Source organism: Dermacentor andersoni, chromosome 3, assembly GCF_023375885.2.
Source record: "Dermacentor andersoni chromosome 3, qqDerAnde1_hic_scaffold, whole genome shotgun sequence".
NCBI lineage: Eukaryota > Metazoa > Arthropoda > Arachnida > Ixodida > Ixodidae > Dermacentor > Dermacentor andersoni.
Genome location: NC_092816.1, coordinates 38,465,870 through 38,489,105, shown reverse-complemented (window position 1 = coordinate 38,489,105; position 23,236 = coordinate 38,465,870). Strand labels below are relative to the sequence as shown.

The 23,236-nt window shown below is 45.5% G+C and overlaps 1 protein-coding gene across 4 annotated transcripts in view; it reads right to left on the bottom strand.

Moving 5' to 3' along the window:
- sog (short gastrulation) overlaps positions 1–23,236 on the bottom strand; it is a 319,699-nt gene that overhangs the window by 214,041 nt on the left and 82,422 nt on the right. The window contains exon 1 of one of the 4 annotated variants that reach the window (XM_055064620.1): positions 13,684–13,743. The exons of the other annotated variants lie outside the window; for them this stretch is intronic. Coding sequence (XP_054920595.1) covers positions 13,684–13,723 — 40 coding nt within the window. The 5' untranslated portion in view covers positions 13,724–13,743. Of the gene's footprint in view, positions 1–13,683; positions 13,744–23,236 lie in introns of those variants that run through there. 4 annotated transcript variants of the gene reach the window in all.

Genomic DNA, 23,236 nt, shown 5'->3' with positions numbered 1-23,236 from the left:
CCAGGATACCTTCCCATTCCCCGTATTGCATTTATGCGTCTCTCTTACTTCGTTTCTTCCTTCGTTGCATTGAATTCGTTTCCCCGATCCACTGCTCTCCTCTGCGTAGGCGCTTCTCATATTTTATTCGCATTCCCAACGTTCCCGATGACGTAATAAACGAAGACGAAGCCATCTCTGGGCACCAGGAAGAAACAGAAGCAAACGAACAAAATGAAAATACCAAATACAACGGCCAAATAAAATATGTAGTAGCGAACCTCTAGGAGAATACCGGGGGGATCATCGCATGCTCCAGGCAAACAAGCACGCGATTGGTATATCGAATAAAAGCGATCTTAGGCCGCGCCGCCGACGCTCCCAGCGGTATAAGGAGCGCGATGCTATCCGACATAAAAGAACTCGGGTGCTTGATAATACGGTTGGTCTGAAAACAGGATTCCGCTGACTGCGTCGCCCCCACCCCCTCCTTCCCACCCACCCGCCCCTGCGTGGAATATTGAGCGTCCCTTTGATGAACCATAGAAGTCGAAAGTGGAACGGGTACGATAAGCTGCCTTTATGTGAACCCGGCAATGCTTGGACGAGCGGGCTTGTCGGCCCGATATCAGATCGTCGGACTCACGTAAACACCGGCGAGTCGGGCCCAGGGAGCGTCGGGGAGTGTTTGAGTTATCGCGACGGCGAGTTGACTAACTCGAACCCACTTGGCCCGTAAACGCGCGGTCGGGTGGAACCGAGTCTGCCTAATCTCTGACTTGACCCCTCTGGGGTTACGAAAACGAAGCTACCCATCGTACAGCATTTAAGTGGCGTCATTGCTAAGCAAGCAGTCGCTAATCATTCCTCCAGGCTGACATTTAGAGAGTGTCCAAAATTACGTAACACATGTTCGCTGAGAATATGAAGGCTGCGGACGCACGGTCAGAGGCTTGACATTATTTTGACGTAGTGATACGTATATTGAATCGCATATTTGTGCATGCACGCGTAAAAGCCTTACATGTATTAGCGTGTGTAACGTAATTTAACGACACCGAATGCGAGTCCCTGCGATCAGCTCGTTTTCTTTTCTGCCTTCAGCTCCATGTGCGAGAAGGCCAATGCTACCTACCTACCTACCTACCCCCTTAACTACATACATACATAAAAACATGCATACATACGCACATACATACATACATACATACATACGCACAACATACATACATACATACATACATACGCACATACGCACAACATACATACATACATACATACATACATACGCACATACGCACAACATACATACATACATACATACGCACATACGCACAACATACATACATACATACATACATACATACATACATACATGCATACATACATACATACATACATACATACATACATACATACATACATACATACATACATACATACATACATACATACATACATACATACGTGTGCACGCGCGCACGCAGGCGTGCAAAGGGGACACAGCGATCTCGCAGTCTGCGTGTGCCTCCAGCAGGCGGCTGACGCTGGGGTGCCGATGACGGTATGAGGCACTGAACCATAAAAGAGAGAGAGAAATGGGCGAGGGACCAAGAATAGGAAGAAGTGGGACAGAAAAGGCGAAGCTACAGATGCACATCGCCGAACACTGTCACAGGCGAACGGGCCGCCCGACTTCCTATTCCTTTCGGGGCGACGCTCGAGCAGAGGGAGGTTTGCGAAAGAACCGGAAGGGGAGCGGGAAGAGAAGCGACACGATGGCTGCTGCTGCGATGCTAAGAATTGTGATTCGAGACTCATTCTTCGGATGCGTTCATGCAAGCTGGCTCGGGAATTCGCGAGTTTCCGCATTTTTATAATTTTTTTTTATTCCCGTCCCGTCGACCCGGACTCCAGCGGCGATGCCTTCGCGTTACTTTATTAAAGTGCCGCCAACTCGGGCCCTCCTGGTTGTCGCGCATTCTACACGTATTTTTTTATATTTTGATTCTTTCTTTTATTTTTGAAACCACTAGTCCATGCTTGTTCCTACGCGTTTAGTTCAGCGCGAAAGTTTATTTGATTCGGTCACCGGCATTCGTGCGAGTCCACACATCACTCTGTAGACTAGATTCTTTCTTTCTTTCTTTCTTTCTTGTCTGTAAAGCTGCGAAGGAATGACGCTCATGAAAAAAAAAAAAAAATAGACGTGAATGCGCGGAAGCTGCGACAAAATGGGAGGGCCATACAGACGGGAACGAAGTCTCAAGAATACGGGAGGCACCTGAGCTGAGGGTGTGGAAGGCGGGAGTGAGGGGAGTACAGTGACTAGCTAAGGACAGGTATATTTCACAGAGGCGAAAGCTACGGCCGCGCGTCACTGAGTACAGGGGCAGATGATTCGGGGGGGGGGAGGGGGGGGGGGGGGGGTCCGCGCGACTCTAGGGAGACGGCTCGGTTAAATCGATAACCACGACTAGGCTCCTCACGATGAAGAATGGGGATAACTCCTCGGTGCGAGGGTCACTGAAATGAAAAAAAAAAAGAAGAAGAAAAAAAGACGATTCGTCTCAGAAGAAGACGGAGGAGATTTATACAGACGGTGGAGCCATTCTGATCATTCGCGGCAGGTCGGTCGCTATGACAATGCTGCTGCTGAACACGAGGTCGAAGGCACGAATCCAGGCTGCGGTCGCAGTGCAAGAAACGCTTCCCCCCCACCCCCCCACCCTACGCCCCACATGCTTAGACTTGTGTGCACGTTAAATAATCCCAGCCACTCAAAAAAAAAAAAAAAAATTCGCAGAGGTCCACTGCAGCATTGCTCATGGCGCCAGCGTTGCATCAGGGCGTTGTATTTGCGAATCAGTCGTACACTGGGAGACAAAAAACGTGAATGAATTCACATTTGGGTTCAAATGAGGTCGCACTGCGCGGCCGCGATTCGATGCCGCGACCGAGGTCTTAGCAGCGCAACGCCAACGCCACCGCGGCGGGTGCGAAGCATAAACAATAACGGCGCGCCAACACTGAAGCAGGCGGTGCAGAATGACGCGCAGAGCTGATCGCTCGACTGTCGTTCAAGCAACGCTAAAAACACGAGATTAATCCTTTAGCAAACAGCGCAAATAACGGGACACAGAAAAGAGACACACGAGACACATGTAGTGCGTCTCTTTCTGTTTACCGTTATTCGCGTTGTTCGCTAAAGAATGTGTTCGTACGGCCGAGCCCGGCTAGCCACAATTCTGAAGTTAACGAAATTAGTAGCAGACGCTACCGGGCGTCGCCACGAATTGCTATAGGAAGTCATGGTAACAGTCCGAAACGTTCGCAAAAGATCCAGGGCGTGTGTCTTCTCCGCATGGCAAGTTCTGGCAGTGTGGGGGGGTGTGCACAGTCGAGCAGCCAATCAGACGCGCGGAAACGCACCCCCGACAGGCCGAAACATATTCGCTCGGCAGATATGTCGCGTGCAGAAAGAGAGAAGAGAACAAAAGACAAAAATTAAAATGCAGAAAAGTAGAAAGAGAGAAAGTGTAGCAGAAACCGTAAACAGGAAGGAACAGAATTAATTATCTTATTGCACGGCGTCAAACTGCTACTAGTCTTATTGCTCGTATTAACCTTCTTTTTTGTTGTTGTTGTTGTTGATTGACTGCAGCGCTTATAGAAAAAAAACCAGAAACGTTGTGCCTCCGCCGCCGGTGGCCGCATTCCGAGCTCTTCGACCGCATTACTGCTGTGCTCAGCGGGTTTTTTTCTCCTTCGAATTACCTTAACTGGCTTCTCATTTCTTATTTCTTTTTTCGTTTCTTTCTTTGCCCATTCGTTGCTTCTTTACTCCGATGCTCGTTACACATTGCCCGGGAGAGTCGTTCGCTAGTCTCTTCCGGGTGCTTCCGCCGGAAGGGGGGATTCGTTTGGCGCGCCATACCGCTGCCGGCAGTCTGCCCACGTCAGCGGGAGGCAGGTTTTATTGCCAATGATGCTGCCTGCCTGCCCTCTCAGCAGAAGCGCGGGGGAGAATTAGCCGACGTCGGTGCATGCTACTGCGGGGTTCCGCACGCCGAAAGGTAGGAGCAAAAAATAAATAAATGAATGAACGCCATGAATTTGAGCGGTTCGCAGAGGAAGCTACAGCGCAGATATAGCCGAAGAATCTGGTGGTAGCTTATAATGAAAGACTCCCACTCTCCCCCTTCCACCTCCTCCACCATCTTCCGTAACATCTCTCTAAGCATAGGTGGCATCGTCGCTGATAGTCCGCCTCGTCTGCAGGAAGTAGCAGGTTCGAAGCCCGCTGCCTTCGGTTTGCCCACCGGTGAGATTCGGCGCAATAGTTGACCGGCGCGACACTATTCGGGTGCTCGCGGATTTACACTTGCAAACTTATATTAGCCCTTCCGTTAGCACACCGTTCATTCAGAAACAGCATAGGGAGGTCATTCGTTTCCCGTGCGTTTCCATCTTACACAGTGCGGAAAGGCAATCACTCTTTTTTTTTTTTTGCCCGACGCTTGATTAGCCGAGCTGCCGCCCACTACGCGAAGAATAAAGATCGATAGCCTTTGAGGGAGACCCTAATAGCGTTATGTTGGGGTACTCTCTCCTCCATACGTCTCTGCCCCTTCTTTTTTCCCTCTACACGTTCGTCCTTTCCACTTTCTCCCGCGCAGGGTAATGAAAGAAGTATTCATTCTTAACTATCTTTCTGCTCGTCTTCTTTCTTCTCTCGCTCTCTCTATACACATTTACGTACTTAAGCACTCATCGTTTTTAGGTATTTGACCGTACATGACTATGCTTCCACCATGTGCTCTAGTTCATTGCGACATCATCAGTGACTCGCTGACTAGCTTCCAAACGTTTTGCAGAGTCCTTTATGACCCTTCTAGAAAATTCCCATCCCGCCTTTCACCTGAGCTATAGCAAGCCACAGTGAAGAAGCCACCATTGGACGCGTTTACAATTGAACGAGGAAAGCGCAGATGCCCTATCGCCTCCTGACATGATGACTTCGATTTGGCACGAGTGAAATCGGCGACCGCGGCGTGCTTGAGATGACGGCCACAAAGCGGCGACGAATCGCTTCAAGAAATAAAACGAAAACGAAAGGAATACCGTGAAAGACACATCGCGTTGTCACCTTCACTCCAGAAGCCCGCCGCGCAGGACGCGCCTGCACAATCAGTGCTCATGCATACGTCGAACGCCACGTGTTTGATCGATCGCTTAATCCACACGCGTCGTTTATCATCGTGTCCCCCTCCTCTTTTATTTCCTGCCTCACCCCTCGGCGTCGGATACTCTCTCAAGTCACGCGCACGAAACGTCCGTACAATTACTCGAAATAGATCTTGGAGCGACGCCATAACGGAGCGTAAGTACCTTCTGCCCCACTCTTGAACTCGCACTTGTCGACAGCGCGGCTTGCCTGAGCGACATGAAAGCGGCCGGGATGGGAATTGAGCCACGCCTTCTGCATCTTGGGACATGCACTGGCCTTGGAAGAACGTGCTCCATGTTGTACTATTGAGAGGTATAGTGATGTCGGAAACGACACTGATTTTCATATTCATATACGCTCGCAACGCCAAAATTTTTACGTCCTTGGGCAACCGCTCGAACCGTCTTCACAATGGGCAACGAGCAGTGAAACGCCCCGCAGCCCAGCGAGCGGAAGTAGCAGGTTTCGCTAGAAACTACGCAACGAGATGAATTAATCGTGAATGTAAAAGAGTTAAGTGGTCTGGCGACACGCTGCGAGGTGTTAGCACGTAAGGGAACTGAACATTAGAAAGAGCCATTATGCCCTTTCTCAACAAAGACAAGCCAAATCGTAGAAAAATCCATCCACTACCGGTAATACTCAACGATTGCCGTGCAAGGTATCCCTCTAGAATACTCAGGCTGGGTTCAAGTACTCCTCGTAGAAGGGCAAAATCGTGGAGGAAGGAACAAAAGAAAAAACATTTCACCGGAGGGACTATAATGCTTTCGCATTCCCACAGGTGAGCAGTCTTCAGTGTCTCTGCCACAGTTTTGTATACAGAACTGTTGTACAGAAGCCGAAAAGCAATCTTACGCAACGACTAGCAAGCTACTTGGATTCGACTGTAATCATCATCATCATCATCATAAGCCTATTTATGTCCACTGCAGGACGAAGGCCCCTCCCTGCTATCTCGAATTGCCGCTGTCCTGCGCCAACCCATTCAAACTTGTGCTTGCAAATGTCCTGATTCCATTCACCCCGCCTGGTTTTCTGCCATCCTCGACTGCGCTTCCCTTCTCTTGGTACCCATTACATAACTCTAATGGTTCGCCGGTTATGTATCCCAGACATTACATTGGCTGCCCAACTTCATTTTTTTCGCTTAATGTCAATTAGAATATCGGTTATCCCCGTTTGCATTCTTATCCACAGCGCTCTTTCCCTGTCTCTAAACGTTGCGCGTAATATTTTTCGTTGCATCACTCTTTGCGCGGCCCTTAACTTGTTCTCGAGCTTCCTTGTCAATCTCTAAGTTTCTGTCCCATATGTTAGCATCGATAGAATGCAGTAATTGTACACCTTTCTTTTCAATAATAGGGGTAAGCTCCCAGTCAGGATTTGGCAATGTCTGCATGCCGTATGTACTCCAACCTCTTTTATATTCTTTTGTAAATGTCCTTCTCATGATCAGGGACCACTGCGAGTAATTGATCTAGATAAACGTACTCCTTCAGACTCTAGAGGTTGATTGGTAATCCTGAACTATTGTTCCCTTGCCAGGCTATTGAACATTATCTTTGTCTTCTGCATATTACCATAGAGCCCCACTCTTACAATTTCTCTGTGAAGGTCCTCAATCATTTTCTGTAATTCGTCCCCAATCTTAATGAACCGGACAATGTCATCTGCAAACCGAAGGTTGCCGAGATATTCGATGTTGATCCTCACTCCTAAGCGTTCCCAGTTTAATAGCTTGAATTGAATGCTATTCACTGCTGCTTCCAAGCATGCAGTGAATAGCATTGGAGAAATTGTGTTTCCTTGCCTGACCACTTTCTTGATAGGTAACTTTCTACGTTTCTTGTGGAGAACCAAGGTAGCTGTGGAATCTTTGTAGATACTTCCCATGATATTCACGTAACCGTCGTGTGCTCCTTGATTACGTAATGCCTCCATGACCGTTGGTTCTCCATCTTTTTCATAGTCCATGAAAGCCGTATAGAGGAATTCACAGTACTCTGAAAATTTGTCGATCACCCAATTGATGACATGGATGTGATCCACTGTAGAATATCCCTTTCTCAAGCCAGTCCTTTATTTTTTTTTTTTTTTGGTTGACTGAAGCTAAGTGTTCACCTTATTCCATTGGAAATCATCTTGGTGAATATTTGATACTATACTGAAAGCAAGCTAATAGGCGCCTAATTTTTCAATACTCTAGCGTCTCCCTTCTTGTAGATTAGTATAATTTTGGCATTCTTCCAGTTCTCTGGTGTACTTGAAGCCCTGAGGCATTGCGTATAAAGGGCCACAAGCTTTTCAAGCATGATGTTTCTTCCATCTCTGATTAAATCTATTGTTATTCCACCTTTTCCTGCCGCTTTTCCCCGTTTCATGTCTTGCAAGGCCCTTCTAAATCCATCCCTACTTATAAAAGCAACCTCTGTATCATGTTCTTAGCTACTTCGAATGAAGGTAGCGTGGCTCCTCTGGGAACTGTACAGGTTAGTATAGAACTCTTTCGCTGCTTTTGCTACATCTTCTAAATTGCTCATGATATTATCCTGCTTATCTTGCAGTGCATACAGATCAGCTTGTCCTATGCCAAGTTTTCTTTTGACTGATTTCAAGCTGCGTCCATTTTTTACTGCTTCCTTAATCGTTCTCACGTTATAATTTCTGATATCTGTTACTTTCTCCTTCTTGATCAGTTTTGATCATTCCGCGAATTCTATCTGATCTCGTGAGTTGGACACTTTTACACTCTGTCGTTTCTTTATGAGGTCCTAGGTTGTTTGGAAGAGCTTACCTATTGGTTGCCTTGGTGCCTTGCCTCCCACTTCAACTGCCGCTTCTGAAATCAACCTAGTTACGTTTTCATTCATTCCCTCTATGTCATCATCTCTCAGTTATAAAGCTGCATATTTGGTTGCAAGCACCAGCCTGATTTGGTCTGCTTTTACCCTTACTGCATCTAGGTTGGCCTGTTTCTTCTTGACTAATCTTACTCTTTGTCTCTTCATACTTAGGGAAATCCTATACCTCACTAACCTATCACTGCTCCCTTTACCCTACCTAACACTTCTACATCCTGCACTATGCTGTGATCGCCATAGAGTATGAAACCTATTTCATTACTTGTTTCTCTATTAAGGCTCTTCCAGGTCCACTTCCTGTTCCTGTTGAAGAGGATATTCACTATTCGGAGCTTATTTCTTTCCGCGAAATTTATCAACATCTCTCCTCTAGTGTTCCTTGAATCAATGCCATAGTTGCCAAGTTCTACATACATGTATATACAGTGAGTACTTTCGATGGCCTGGCTACAAGAACCAGGCTAGTCGACAATTAAGCCATATGTGTCCATAAGCCACCGACAGGAAACGGCATGACCACTGTGGAAGGAACTCTTCTACCCCAAGGAAGAACAACTCCTCTCACAGAAACGACAGTATCTCAATGGAGCGCCTCCCCGGAAGTGGAACCAGAGTGCGATGACGATGTGCCGCGAAAACTGCCTGACACCGACTAGGTCATAGACAAAAGTTCCCCCGCAGCAATTAAAGTTCGCGAGAAGTGCCCACGTGAGCAGCGACCAGATGTAAAAAAGCGGTTAACTCCAAGGCCCCGGAAACCAGCATGCACGGCAGTCCAAAATACCCTGGCAACGACGCATTGCAGCAGCACATGTTTATTGGATTCTTGAAGGGGCAATTATGACACAGCGAAGATGGGACTATGCCCACCGCTCTAGTCTGTCACGCATTCGCAGCAATTACCACCCTTGAAGCCACATGAAGTCGCATAGGTGGCCAGGCAGAAATGACGGCGTTATCGATTCCCACGACACATTATTGTAACGTGCGAGGAGCGCCGGGGGAACAAGACGAAGCAGTAGGGCTGACATAGCATCTACAACGCGGTTTTCGAGAACGTCTACATCAGGCCATACCTGTTGTATGTGGCGATAAAATGCCACTGCCATATAGAGTAAATATAAGTGCGTTTAACACTTGCGGTGCGCGATTTATGTGCACGGTCGGTAACATGTAACGCATTTTTGTGCCAAGGAAATAGCAGGCTAGTTCACGCGCGGGACACTGATAACGCTATAGCAGACGGGGCAGAAATCACAGAGCAAGCAGCCGGCAGCGGACAGACACGGATGGGAACGCGAACCCACTTCGAGCATGTGGTTGCCCAAGCGCAACGCAACAGAGCAGTTCTGTAGTGCCCGACCAGAGGGAGGAACCAAGAAGGGATTGCAAATACCTAGTAACTCGTAATGGTGGCTGTACAACGTGACAAACGTACCGCACTCGGCTGAAAATATAGACTGTGCTAAGTACGTTCTTTCTAATAGGGGTAAATCATACCCTTTAACATCCTGAATATTTTGTCTTACATGTTCAAGAACCGAGAGTCACACAGCGTCTGATATGCCATTATAAATGTAATAAAGGCCTAAAACACGAAGAGAATCGTTCTTTTGAAGACGGAAAATGGGACTTAGGCTCGTCTGTGGTGAACCATTGACAAATAACGACATTTCGAAAGATCTAGCGCAGCGCCTGGAATATTTTCGTACTCAGTGAAAATTCGAAGAGTGCGGGAGAAGCTGTCTTCATCCCTGAGATACAATGTGATGTCATCGACGAAGGCTGTCACCTTCACAACACCGCTACCAGGAGGTGGCAGACCGCACACGTAAGGGTTTCTCAGTACCGAGCGCAGAAATGGCTGAAGGCTCATCACAAAGAGTATGGGGATAGAGGGCATTATTTAATCACACTAAGAGTAACGGGAAATGGTGCATTTTCACGACCACCAAGAAATACTGTACTTCGAATATTTGAATAGGCATTCCTGATAAGTTCAACAAAATTTTACGAAAAGCCGAATGAGGTCAGTACATTAAATATGCAGCAATGTTCTAGGCGATCGAACGCCGTTTCTTTATCTATGAAACTAAGAGACCACGTGCTGACGCAGTGAAAACTCGATGTGTTCAGAAAAAGTTTATTTCAACAAGGCACGATAGGAACACTGAGTCACAATCCCGGCACGATTCCACCGGGACGATAACACATACAACAAACGAAGCATTGTACACACAGCAGGTTTTCAAAGTAGTGTCCGAGTTCTCACTCACTAACGTATAATCACACAGACCAATTGAAGCGCATAATTACACATAAACTAATTGCGACATACATAAAATGATGTTCAATATATACAGTGTACACAATGGTTATGTACAATGATGATGTTACAGAGGCACATTACATAACTTCGTAGTGATGATATGAGATGTGTACATACAAAAATGAACAACTCCTCTGATAAAAACGACTGCAGCTCAGAGCCTCTCGGGGAGGGTAAACGGAGCGCGGCGGTGATGTTATGCCATAGACAAAAGGCACCCGCAGCAATGAAAAGCGAAGAGGCCAATGTTGGTAAATTGTGACATGTAGAATAACATCATGTTCCAACAACGATGACGTGACAGGGACACTTTACATAATTTTGAAGTGATGCTATGAGATGTGTATATACAAAATTCATCATGTATACGATAGCTGGTCCGATGCTGCCATAGAAACTGCACACTGTTCACATGTTATGAACACCACCAACGCCACGATAGGGCCACTCTCATTGGAGCCAATCGTAACAGCATGGCCAGGAAATACCACTTTGTAAAAGTAGCGTAGTTTCACAAGGTACCTAAGTAGATTATTTTACAATACTTTCTCTATCTTATTATTTTTCTAAGGAAAGCTTATGTGGCCAATTGATTTATTCCCTTAACGTAAACCTTTTATCGAACTTATGTTCCGTCTGTCGCTAATACAAAAAGAATAAAACAAATGTCACCCAGCCGCTACCGGCAACCACCGTCGAAACATTGCTTACCGCGAACCAATTCGTTGGCGACTCTTGGCGCAACCGCGCGAACGCGCTCGTGCCACTGCTCACGCGCTCGTCGTCGCCGTGTCCTTCCACAACTGGCTTCGTTGCCACTCATTGCATAAGGTGGCATGAGTTATTCATTGGCAAGAGGAAACTATCGTCGTCGTCGTCATCATCAACAACTATCATCATCAGCAATAGCTCGATCATCGTCGTCTTCGTCCACAGGTGGCTCGTTTGCGTCTGTCGGCGGAACCGCTCGAATCCACTCGTGCCTATGGTCGCGCGTTCGTCGTTGTCGGCGTCTTCCACAGCAGGCTCCGTTGCCGCTCATTATTCCAGCGTAGAATTTCATTTTAAAGTGAAAGCTTTACTGGCCGCGAAATGCGATTTCGCCATGGCGGTGTTCCGAGGAGGCACATGACGTCACAACGCGCGCCTCGCCGCGGATATTTCTCTCTCTCTCGCTCCCTAGTCACTACTGCGCATGCGCCACTAGTAGCACCGAGCCACAGGTGTTCCGCCGCTGCGCAGCGCCGCGCCTTTCCGCTTACGCCGTTTGGTATGACGTCACACCGCGTTCCTCGTCGTTGCGCTCGCCTTCGCTCGCTTCGCCAGCTGCGTCGCATGCCTGGTAACATGTCGGAACATTGAAAAGGAGAGCTCGCGTGCGCCGCAACCACAATTGAGGCGTTAGTATGGACGGCGACAATTCTGATAAGCAGGAGGAGGCCTCGAATCGACATGAGAACGAGATGAAGACGAAATGAATCGACCAGGAAACAGACGAACAACGCGCCGAACGACTCGCTAAACGCCGCTACATAGCTAGACAACCAGACTAGCCTGGACTTGCAATCAAGATTAACCAAGGCTAACCATGCTATGCCTTAGCTTTCGCTACGTATATCCTGGCATAGCCGAGCTAAGCCACTGCCAATTCTTCTGTCGTAATGGCGAGGGGCCGTTAATTTTTTGTATTATTATTTACCGTAGTAAAAACCATTGCTTTAGCGGGTATGAGCCATTCACTGTATTGCATGACGGACACATTCAACAAAGGAGGTGATACGAGAATGTGTGTGCATACCTATCGTCACGATGACAACCGATCCGGACAATAAATATGTTCGTACCTTTGTTCCAAATTCTATGTCGCCTCCGTGTCCTGCGCTAAACAGCTTCGCTGGTCATCCACCTTCACAGAGTGGAATGATTCATGATGTTTTTCATTTTGATGCGCAAGCATTATATGGCGGAAATCCGTCTGTATGGCCGGAGACTAGAAAAAAGCATGAGCGATTCCACTCTTGGATGTCCAGCGAAGCTGTTTAGCACACGGCACAGAGGTGACGTAGAATTTTGAGCAAAGGTACGAACATATTTATTGTCCCGATCTTTGGTCATCGTGACGATAGGGTTGCACACACATTCTCGTATCACCTCTGTTATCAATTGATTGATTGAAAGCTTTATTATTCCACCGAGTTGGGGTGCCCGCTGCTATTAAATGCGTCCGTCACGTAAGACGATGAATGGCTGATGCCCTCTTGAGCAATGGTTCATACCTCCATGAAAAAAGATTAACGAGGCCTCCCCATTGGGAGAACAGAAGAGAAATGAAATTTTACGCTGGAATGATGAGCGGCAACGGCGCCAGCTGTGGAACAAGACGTCGACGGAATAATATATGTTAAGCAATATGCCTTACTCCTTAGTATTTTGTTCCTCCATGGCGAAATGGACAACAAAACGACCGGACAGCGGTCATCTAAGGAGTTCATCCAAGTCCGACTAAGTCGACAAAGAGCTTCGTGAAGACAGCATCGAAGTCAGGCCTTATGAAGGCTTCACAGCTGTCCAAACACGATGGCGGCTGTGCAGCCTGCCTGGAAGCTCGGCCGAAAGCGCGTCTGCAGACAAACAAGTGAAGCTTCCCTTTGCAAAAGTATGCCACGTCATGCTTATCTTTTGGTTCGCCAGCGCGAATTGTTGATATACAGCGTTAATATTTCCATATGTGTATTATTTTGTCGACAGGAGGTGGGCATGAAGTCGCAAAGACGTTTTCCAAATGCGTTCCGTTACTTCTGATCATACAGTTTCCTGCTGAAATTACCACAGGGAACTCTGGTGCAGCGACCGTTCAGCTATCATGGGAACGATGGTTATGCGTGGAAGTGTTTAACATTTGAGGCGATTCGAGTTTAAATTTCGCAGCAATTCCATTTCTCTAAAATGTAGCAGACAAAATGACTGCGTACGTATGGGTAATCACAGCGAATTGTTGCGTTTGTAACGTAATACTTTCTCTAAAACGATCGATTTGCGAAGTCACATGGGCCATCCGATGCCAGAAAGAGGAAGTTTATGCAATTTAATGAAGTCACCATCATTCTCATGCTGGCCGAACGGCCATGCTTGCAGCTTCTATAGACACTTGAGCCACAGTTTCCCCTAGTAATTTTTATGCAGGAAACTGTGCTCGAAGCTATCTCAGTAGCGCTCTAACGTGAGTCTCGATTTCTCGTGTTACTCGGCCAGTATTGAAAGAAAGAAATATGGGAAAGTACCTGTGAATGCCCACGAAATAGTGCGAAGAGACGTCAGCATCGCTGCATCGAGAGAGGCGGTGTAAGGACGTCCTACTGAGAAACCAAAGCAGAAACAGACGGCAAGATAAAGCTGGTCGACGGGCGTTATGCAAGATGTTGACACTACGGCGCAAGCAGACGATAAGCGACAAGCAACAAGGTGAAACGCGAGAGATATGAAAAGCGATAGGTTGCAGCCAGATAAGCAGAGGCGACGGTAAACAGAGGAATCAAACGAGCGTGACCGCCATAACGTGCTAGACAATGCGCAAAACATGTTTTTATCTCGTTTTGAAAAATAAAAAGACGTTTAGAAAGAAGGAAACACAGGAGAAAATATAATAAAGTGGACCGGCATACAAATGCAGATCCTCTCTTGAAGGGACGCCTGAGGTGACCACGCTCACAAGAAACCTCAAAGACCGGTAACTTGTGTCATGTTCGAGCGTCTCTAGAGTATGGATCTTACGCTCGAGCAAAACTTAATGAGAGATTCGCCTGAACGATGCTACTCCTGGGATAATAAATCTACCATTATGATTATGAAGCCAGTCTTATTTGTGGAGTTTGTTCCTTCCCGAACAGTCATTCACGTTTATGTGGCTTTCTCACCCGAGATTAAATTACAACGGCACAGGCACAATATTGTAGGGTTTATTTTTCTGTTTGTTTTTTCTATCTTGTGGGAGGGTGGGATGTGGAGGGGGGGGGGTCACCGAACCTGCATCTGAGTGCACGCGTGAGAGGTGCAGGGTTGCGCGCGCGCATGCAAAGCTTGCTAATAACTTTAGTTATAGCTTGCTTCTCCACACTAACGGTTTTAGTGAGGGGAAGTCCCCTTCCCATTCAATTTAAAGCATACTGTATAAAAGAAGCTGCGTTTCCAAACGGGCAACTCGAAATGGAGAAGGCTCAGGAGCGCGTCAGTGCAGCTTGACTGCGCTTAGAACGTAAGTTCATGGCGTGGGTGTATTTTGACACAGTAGACAAAACCATTTGATAGTGGCGCTCACCTAACCTAACCTAACCTAATCTTGCCCACACACGGCATGGAGGACGAGGGTGTCCACGAGCACCCTTGAAAAGGCCGCACCTCGGGATGGTCGCGAGGTAAGAAAGTGCGGCCCTTACACGAGTGTTCGGAACTTTCAAGGTCAGCGCAAGGTTGCCACTCAGCTGTCGGCCCGCAACTCGTGAGCTCGAAACGCTCAAAAGTTTCGGGTTCTAATAAATTTTTCTTTTGAGCTTCTTTTTCCTTACTTTTAATCAAGTCAGTTGTTCCCCGCCGAGGTAGGTCTCTGCCGAAAGTTTACATTTGAGGTGATCACATGTACTTTAAAAGTATTTACGCATGCATGTATGCGTGCGCTTCCGCGTCTTCGTCACGCATAGTTTCAGCTTAGGAACGCGCAGCTTATTTCTTTTAGCTTTAACTTCGCACTTTTTGGCAATGTTAAGCTGTAAGGGCTTGGAGAAGCCTTGAGGGAAGCCGACTGCGTCCTGTTCAAAAAGAAAGAAAGAAGAGATTCGACTGAGTTGTCATCCGCACGCGCAAAGTTTGCACGCTGAATTGTCACATCAGTGGCAATACCAGGTGCACAAAAATAATAGTTAATAATAATAATAATAAGAAGAAGAAGAAGAAGAAGAAGAAGAAGAATTTTGGTGGCTTTACAAAATATAAGATCGTCAAGTGACAACAAATGTATAACTGATGGACTTGGTAGAGAACAATTCAAAATCGACACACCAGAACCGTTCTATGGTGTCACTTGGAAAGCCTCGGTCATGGATTATACAGGTACGGGCACTCAGCCACTTACAAGAATAAGTCCATGTTTAGCGTTATAGGAAAGGAAGAAAACCCAGTCGAATGCCGATATGGAAGCGCGTATTTGCGATCAGTCCTTGTGCTCTTTCTACTTAGTATCAACGACGTCCCATTTCGCCCGTTGGCATTCAAAGACGATATTAGGAATCCGTGTTAAAAGTACGACGTGGTAACGTGCTATCGCCACTGACACAGGCAATATCTTTGTCAGGGTCCGTGGATTTACCGTATTTATTCGGTTTAACTCGCTCTCAACTATAGCGGGCAGTAACATGCGTCATATATTTCACGACCAGAAATAGAAAACTTACTGCCCTCAACTGTAACGCGCACCTCGATTTTTGTACTTCAAAAAGCTGCTTCAATATAGATGGAGCGAGATGTCAGTAGGATATTATTGGATCCGAGCGATTTTTAGCGTCCATGACGAAGCCCTACAGCGGCCGCATTGCGGAAGAGCCCGGCCTTCGAGGTCACTTTCCATTACTCTGAGGCAGTTGCTCTGAGGTATGGAGGTGCGACATAGTAGCGGCCGATGAAGACAAACTTCCACCTCTCGCAGGAGCTTTGGGCACCGGCAGTACAGCAAATCACGGCCTTCGATATTTGAAGGTGGGATTCAGGATTAGCGGGTGAGGTTTGGACCCACTACAGTTTTCATTTCGCACTTAATTGTAATGCGCATGTCCAGCTTTTTTATCGAGCTTTCTCATTTAAGTACACGTTAGAAGGAAGGAGACAGGTTATTTTGGGCACCCCACATTTTAAGTTGCAGTGCAGATTTGGTACCTTTCTTTCTATCTTTCTTCCCTACTTAACCTCCTCCCCCTTTTTCTCGCGACACACGCCGAGAGATCCGTGTACCCTCACCACATTTTTCGCATTCACCCTGTCTTCTGCACAATTCATCGTCCCTCTACAAGAAATGCGATACCACTATTAAAGTTAGGCCTTAACCGCACTAATCCAGGCTACACTGTTAGAAAGCAAAAGACAAGGTAGGTAAGCAAAACGCACTTCTCCACGTGCCGTTAAACCTCGTCTCTGCTGGTCGTTGACCTTGGCGCACCAGCACGAGGCAACGTACGTGTAAGAGAGAGAGAGAGAGAGAGAGAGAGAGAGAGACCTCGGTGTGGACGAGAACAACTTCTGCTTGCTGAAGCTCTTTGCAGACGCAGGAGCCGCCAACTTTCGGCACCCGAAATAAGAGCCGCAGCTCCCTGTTTCCTTAAATGCGTGCAGCATCGTGGGAGCTAGTGTAGGCGTCAACCAGTGCATTCCCGCAATAATATCGAGGAATTTCGGACATCTCTCGAGCTTCACTGGTGTGCACCAGCGTAACTCAGTGGGCAGCATTCTTTAAATATGGTATCTAAAAAGGACGCCCGAATTTCTACACCATCTTCGGGACCTTACGCTCTTCTAATAAGATGCGTATTTACAGCAATTATCTGTCACTTTTCGACTGCGTCATAGCAGTACTTTAATCCTGACTAAAACACTGTTGTAACGCAGCAAGGACGTTACGATTAAGTGCCGTAAATACGCATGTTGCTAAGTGAAATTTGTTGAAATACAACCAATCGTTTGAAATATATTTCCTTTCTTTCGTTTAAATGCTGCTCATTGAGCTACACTGGCGCACGGTGGCAGAGTTCTACACATAGCCAAAGGGGCAAATGTCCAAAATTCCTGAATATGCTCGTTCCTCAGACGGACCATAAAGGTCCATAAGAAAATCACTGCACGAAACTTTTAACACTACAATAACTCGACTAACAAGGGAATGATAGTTAGTACAGTGATCTGTCTAGTCTTCACGAGCTGGTGGCTTTAAACTTATTTCCGAAATTGCTTTCTTTCTCCTGGCATTTCTGAATTTTCAAGCACTCACGTAGTCTTCTAAACGCAGCAAGTTAATTAGTACCTGCCCACATGCGCAATCACAGCGAATCGTTGCATTTATAACGCACTATGTATTCGTAGATATGATCGATTTTGAAGGTCTCAGAGCTATTTCAAGCCTGAAGGATGAATATTTGAGCCAATCAACGTGCTCGCCACCATTCTGAACCACCTTATAAGACACTACTAGTGTCTAGGACTAGTGTCTAGTAATGTAACTGTAGAGTGTAGACACTAGCGCATTAGTTCCTTCGGGTATTTTTTTGTACAACAGTCAACGTGGCGAATAGGACGAAACTGGGACAGAAGGAACGGGGAGTATACAATGCACACGAACCTTGTTCATTAACACAGACTGACTGCTATAGTATAAATCTTACAAGTCAAAGAACAGGCAATCATGTGTGCGAACCCACTTTCCATAATCCGTGTCCAACTTTTAAATTAAGTCCCTTCTTGTGAATAATTCTTTTTTTCCACCACTCCCGTCTCAGAAATGATCCTCCCTTTTGTCCCAACGCCTATTCTTGGGGACTGCTTCGTTCACTCCCAACTCACGGAATCAATCGTCGTCGCCTCTAAAAGCGACCATCGGTGCTATTTCGGATGCTAACTCCGCCACGTTTTGAATGCTGTGATGTTGACGTTACAAGAAAATAAAAAAAAGCGTAGCTAAGCAAACTGCAAGCCAATCAGAGATGACAGTGAAAATATAGCGAGTTCCACAATGTTTCGCAGTTTATGGAACAGAATCTACCCCCCCCCCGGGGGGGGGGGGGGTAGATTCCGGTGCATTTTATTGTCTTGAAAGTTCAAGTCGAGACGACGACTAAAGGCGAATATGCCTGACAAAGGTCCCCTTCCCCACATACGCTGCCGACAACCGTTATCCCATATTTTTATTGTAGTACTGTTCTACTCAAACAGGCATTGAAAACTGAAAAGAAAAAAAAATAACTACTATTCAACCATACTCTACGCGTATACGAAATTTCAACGCATATGCCCGTACGTACGTACGCATATACGCACAATTCATATACGCCAGTAACGTAAAGCAAGTAGATCTTGAATCCTGGAATCGACAGCGTTGCACGGTTTTAGCAAGCCCGAAGTGAAGTCCCACTCTCTCTCTGCCCATCTTATCGCGAACGTGAAAACAACCTCGCTGCCAACTGTCTTATTTCCCTCGACCCCGCGTCTTTCGCAGCTGCCTTGTTTTTCCTTCTCTCTTGTTTCTGTCCCCTTTCTCCACTTTGTCTCCGACACCCGCAGTGCGCAGGCACACGAGGCAGGCACGCAAGAGCTCCGACCCCCGGGGTCGTAAACGTGCCGCGCGACCCCGAGCAGCGGTGTTGACAAGCGAGGAACAAAAAAGAAAAAGAAAAGGAGGCGAGGCCAGCACCTCCACAGCGACAACGAACCGTGTTTCGGTCCGAGACGCTCAGCATTGTGGATCACCCGGAAGCGAGAAGCTGTAGGTCGCAATTACACCGATGTGCGCATGCAGCTATATGCGATCCTCGTCGGTATAACTTAGTTAGCGCTGTCGAATGTGTCCAGAACTCCGCAGAGAGGTTCGCTGATTTCCGTTTTCATTCGAGCGATGCTCCCCGTTGAATGCGTAGCTAAGCATGTCAAGTGAGACTCTAGGCGATAAGTCGACTGCTTTTGTCTCTCTCGTAGGTTCTACCGCTCGCAGATCACCAACTCTACAGTCCGTCCAGCTAGCTCGTCGTACTCCACACCGCGCACAAGCCATGCGAAGGCAGTTGACCCCCGTCTCCTGCATTCGCTTCAGTTCACCTTCGTTCTTTTTTCGTGCATCACGTGGGAATGGCCTCCAACGTGGCGCAAGTGGGAGGATGTATAAGAATAGATAGATAGATTAGATAGATTAGATAGATTAGATAGATAGATTAGATAGATAGATTAGATAGATAGATTAGATAGATAGATTAATAGATAGATTAATAGATAGATTAATAGATAGATAGATAGATAGATAGATAGATAGATAGATAGATAGATAGATAGATAGATAGATAGATAGATAGATAGATAGATAGATAGATAGATAGATAGATAGATAGATAGATAGATAGATAGATAGATAGATAGATAGATAGATTAATAGATTAATAGATTAATAGATAGATTAATAGATTAATCGATAGATAGATAGATAGATAGATAGATAGATAGATAGATAGATAGATAGATAGATAGATAGATAGATAGATAGATAGATAGATAGATAGATAGATAGATAGATAGATAGATAGATAGATAGATAGATAGATAGATAGATAGATAGATAGATAGATAGATATAGATATGACGCTCTAAAAAAAGCGAACGTATGCTAAAGACAGGTGCTTCTCTAAACGTGACTTGATTTCGTCTTCCACTCATCGCAGGGCTCTGTGAAATTGAGCTAAAGTACCCCTTAGCCATCATTTTTCAAACCCACGCATCGACACTGCCTATTGGAGTCTAAACATTCCGATAACTTGCGTGATCTGGACAATTTTCGAGCTATCTCTTCGACGTTGAGTGCCGCACTGACGCGTTCACGACGCAGATGCATGGCAGGTTTTTTATTATTATTATTGTTCTCCAACATATGTTCACTGAGCTTTTGTTTCTATCCATATTTTTTTTATCTGCTGGCCTTCATCACTCATTCTGCACCCTTCCCCAACCACCCAGGTCATGTAATCTGTAGCGTTACTGAGCTGTCCTCTAACATATAGTTGGTAATGTGACATTAACAAGTGCGTCATTTTTTCTGCTATTATCGCTCGTGATAGATGCAATAATATCTTAAAGACGAATTCAGATGTTGTGCGCCACTAACAGCACACGCGCTTGGCGGCGGTTGCTCTCCATGCTTCGATCCAGAAAAGCTGCCGAAGTCTCACAAACGGTGTCATCGACTATAATATGTTGCACTGAATAGTTTATATATTTAAATTTAAGCGCTTTCTTAAAAGAAAATAATAAGGGGAAAAAGCTCTTTGCAGAAGCAAACAAAAGAAAGACAGGATAAAATATTGCACCAGCCAAGCTCCAATAGTTTAGTCCGATTCTAAAATAAATTGAGATAGCCGAATGGCCCGAAATATATCATTCTTGCATGAGTCGTATGTCTTGGGGGGAAAAACTCTACATTCTGCGAAGCGTTTGCACCCTCTGGGGCTTAACTCGTCCTACAAGAACAATCGTCGCCTGTCTTACGCGCCTTTCCTTTCTTGAATGCTGTGCGCGCAGTACTTCCAGGTCACTAAAGGTATGCGCGTTATCAGAGTGAGATCAGAGTGATTATCAGAGTGAGTCTACAGGGAAGTAGACAGGGTGGAGTTTTCAAGAAAGGAAACGTAGGCAAAAAAGATTACGATTATAGTTGAGGGACAAGACAAGCGCCAAAGGGTTCACACATCTTATGAGTGTACCCGTAGCAAATGGTTAACCATAGCAGATGCCTGACCTCTAAGCGATATTTAGATTACGGTCGACGTCCGTTATCCGTGAAGAGAGCTAAGAAAAGGTTAAACGAAAGGCAGGGAGGTTAACCAGGACTCAGCCCGGTTGGCTGCCCTGCACTAGGGGAAGGAAAAAAGGGAAGGGAATGATTTAGAGAAACTCCGCCGTGGATATCGCCGATATAGTAACATTGGAGTAGACTGCAGTGCATACGCTCAGGTAGTCTTACAATAATAACTCCACTAAAATATCAAGAAACAGTAGCCTTAACATTGAAGGTATGGTGAGCACTGGGACTTGTATGTATACCGTGTGTCCCAGCTAACGTTAGCCAAGCTGTTCAAATAAAGAAGAGGCTAAAAAAACGCGTTGCAAGATCCCATTATAAGACATGCGATATTCGGTCGTCAGAGGTCTGTCGACCGAAGAACATAGGCCTTATAATCGCATTTTGCTTCGCGCTTTCTAAAATCATTTTTTTTTTCTTTAAACAGCTTTCAATTCAATTCAATTCAGTTCAGTTTATTTTTCATTGCTAATAATTTGCAGAAGGGAACTCTTGGGCCAGTAGCCAAAGGCTAGTGTAGGCCCATAGTCGTATATGTAGCAGCAGCTACAATGTCATGCGCATATCTAGTTATTAGTTGTACAACCTAATACAGTTAGGTGGATACATACAATTAAAACCATTAAAAAAGAACACAGTGCTTATAAATCGCTCGTAATAAAACAGAACTGTAAGGAGAATACATACACACACAAAAAAAGAAGTAGCAGATTATACGTAGAAGTAACATATTTGCAAAGGTCTGTGCTCAAGTGTTTAGGCTTTCTGAATAGATCCAAGAAGGAATAATCTTGCACAGTATGAAACAAGTGAAGAACTAGACCGACGGAAAATCACGTTCTCTTTGATAGGTATAGCTTTTTTACAGCAGACACGAAATGGTGGGCAATTTTTACTTCAAGAGGTACTGTGTTCCAAATTTTGGCACCATGAAACTCAAGTAGTCGTTGGCCATACCTGTTACGAGTGACTGGTAGGTTTAAATTTATATTTGTTGCACCCCTTGTATTGCCATTAGGTGTAATAAACAGGCTTGGTGATAATGAGTGATTCCCACTAAAATATTGTTAATCAAAATGGCAACTTTCATTTCGCATGCCCAAGAAAATGGTAATATACCGAGACGACCGAACAGCATGTCACTATTATCATGTGGGCTTGTGTATGTCATAATGCGCAAGGCCCTCTTCTGTAACCGAAAGACGGGATCTACGTATGTTTTATATGTGCTAGACCATGATTCAGAACAGTATATGATGTGACAGTGAAATATGGAAAGTAAACAACTTTAAGTACGCTAAGGTCAAGATATTCTCTGCATTTTATTATTAAATAGCAAGCCAAAGCTTATTTCGCGCATATACTAGCTATATGTGGTCTCCAGTTCAAGTTGCAGTCCAACAATACCCCTAAATATTTTATGTGGTCGAGCTGTTCTACAGTTCCACCTAGAAGGTGAATTTGCATGCTTCTTGTGTCACACCTGGAATAACGGGAGTTGAATACTATGTATTTTGTCTTATCTCTGTTTAGTGTTAATTATTACATGCAAACCAAGTTGATATGTTTGATAACTCGCTGTTTATAGTGTTCTGCAATACGCCAGCGAATTTACCTGAAAATAATAGCGTGGTATCGTCAGCGTACATAACACATTTTGATGACTTTAGTATTGATGGGAGGTCATTGACATATAGCGAGAACAGTATGGGCCCCAAAACTGATCCTTGCGGAACTCCTGTAACCATAGTAGTATACTGGGAAGCAAAGGAGCCAAGTTTTACATATTGTTTTCGACCGGTAGCTTGAAAAGAGGTCCATTGTAATTTCGCTAAAACCATAAGTTCGTAATTTTTTTAGAAGTATGGAATGACAGACTGTGTCAAATGCTTTCTTTAAATCTAAAAATAATTCGACGGCAAACTCGTTTTCAGTAGAGCTGTGTATATGCTCTGGGTAAGTTCTAACACTGCTGATGACGTTGATCGATTAGCTCTAAATCCATGTTGAGAATCTGTTAGAAGCTTGTTTTCGTTTAGGTAGTGCTTCAGTTGAGCCGCGATGACCTTTTCAAATACAGTATTTATTATGCTAAGCACAGAGATAGGCCGATAGCTTCCAGGGTCATTGACGTCGCCACCTTTATATATAGGAAAAACCCTTGCGATCTTTAATATGTCAGGGTATGTGCGTCGGCTTATACAGTTATTATTTTAGTGAGTACTGGCACAAGAATATCCATA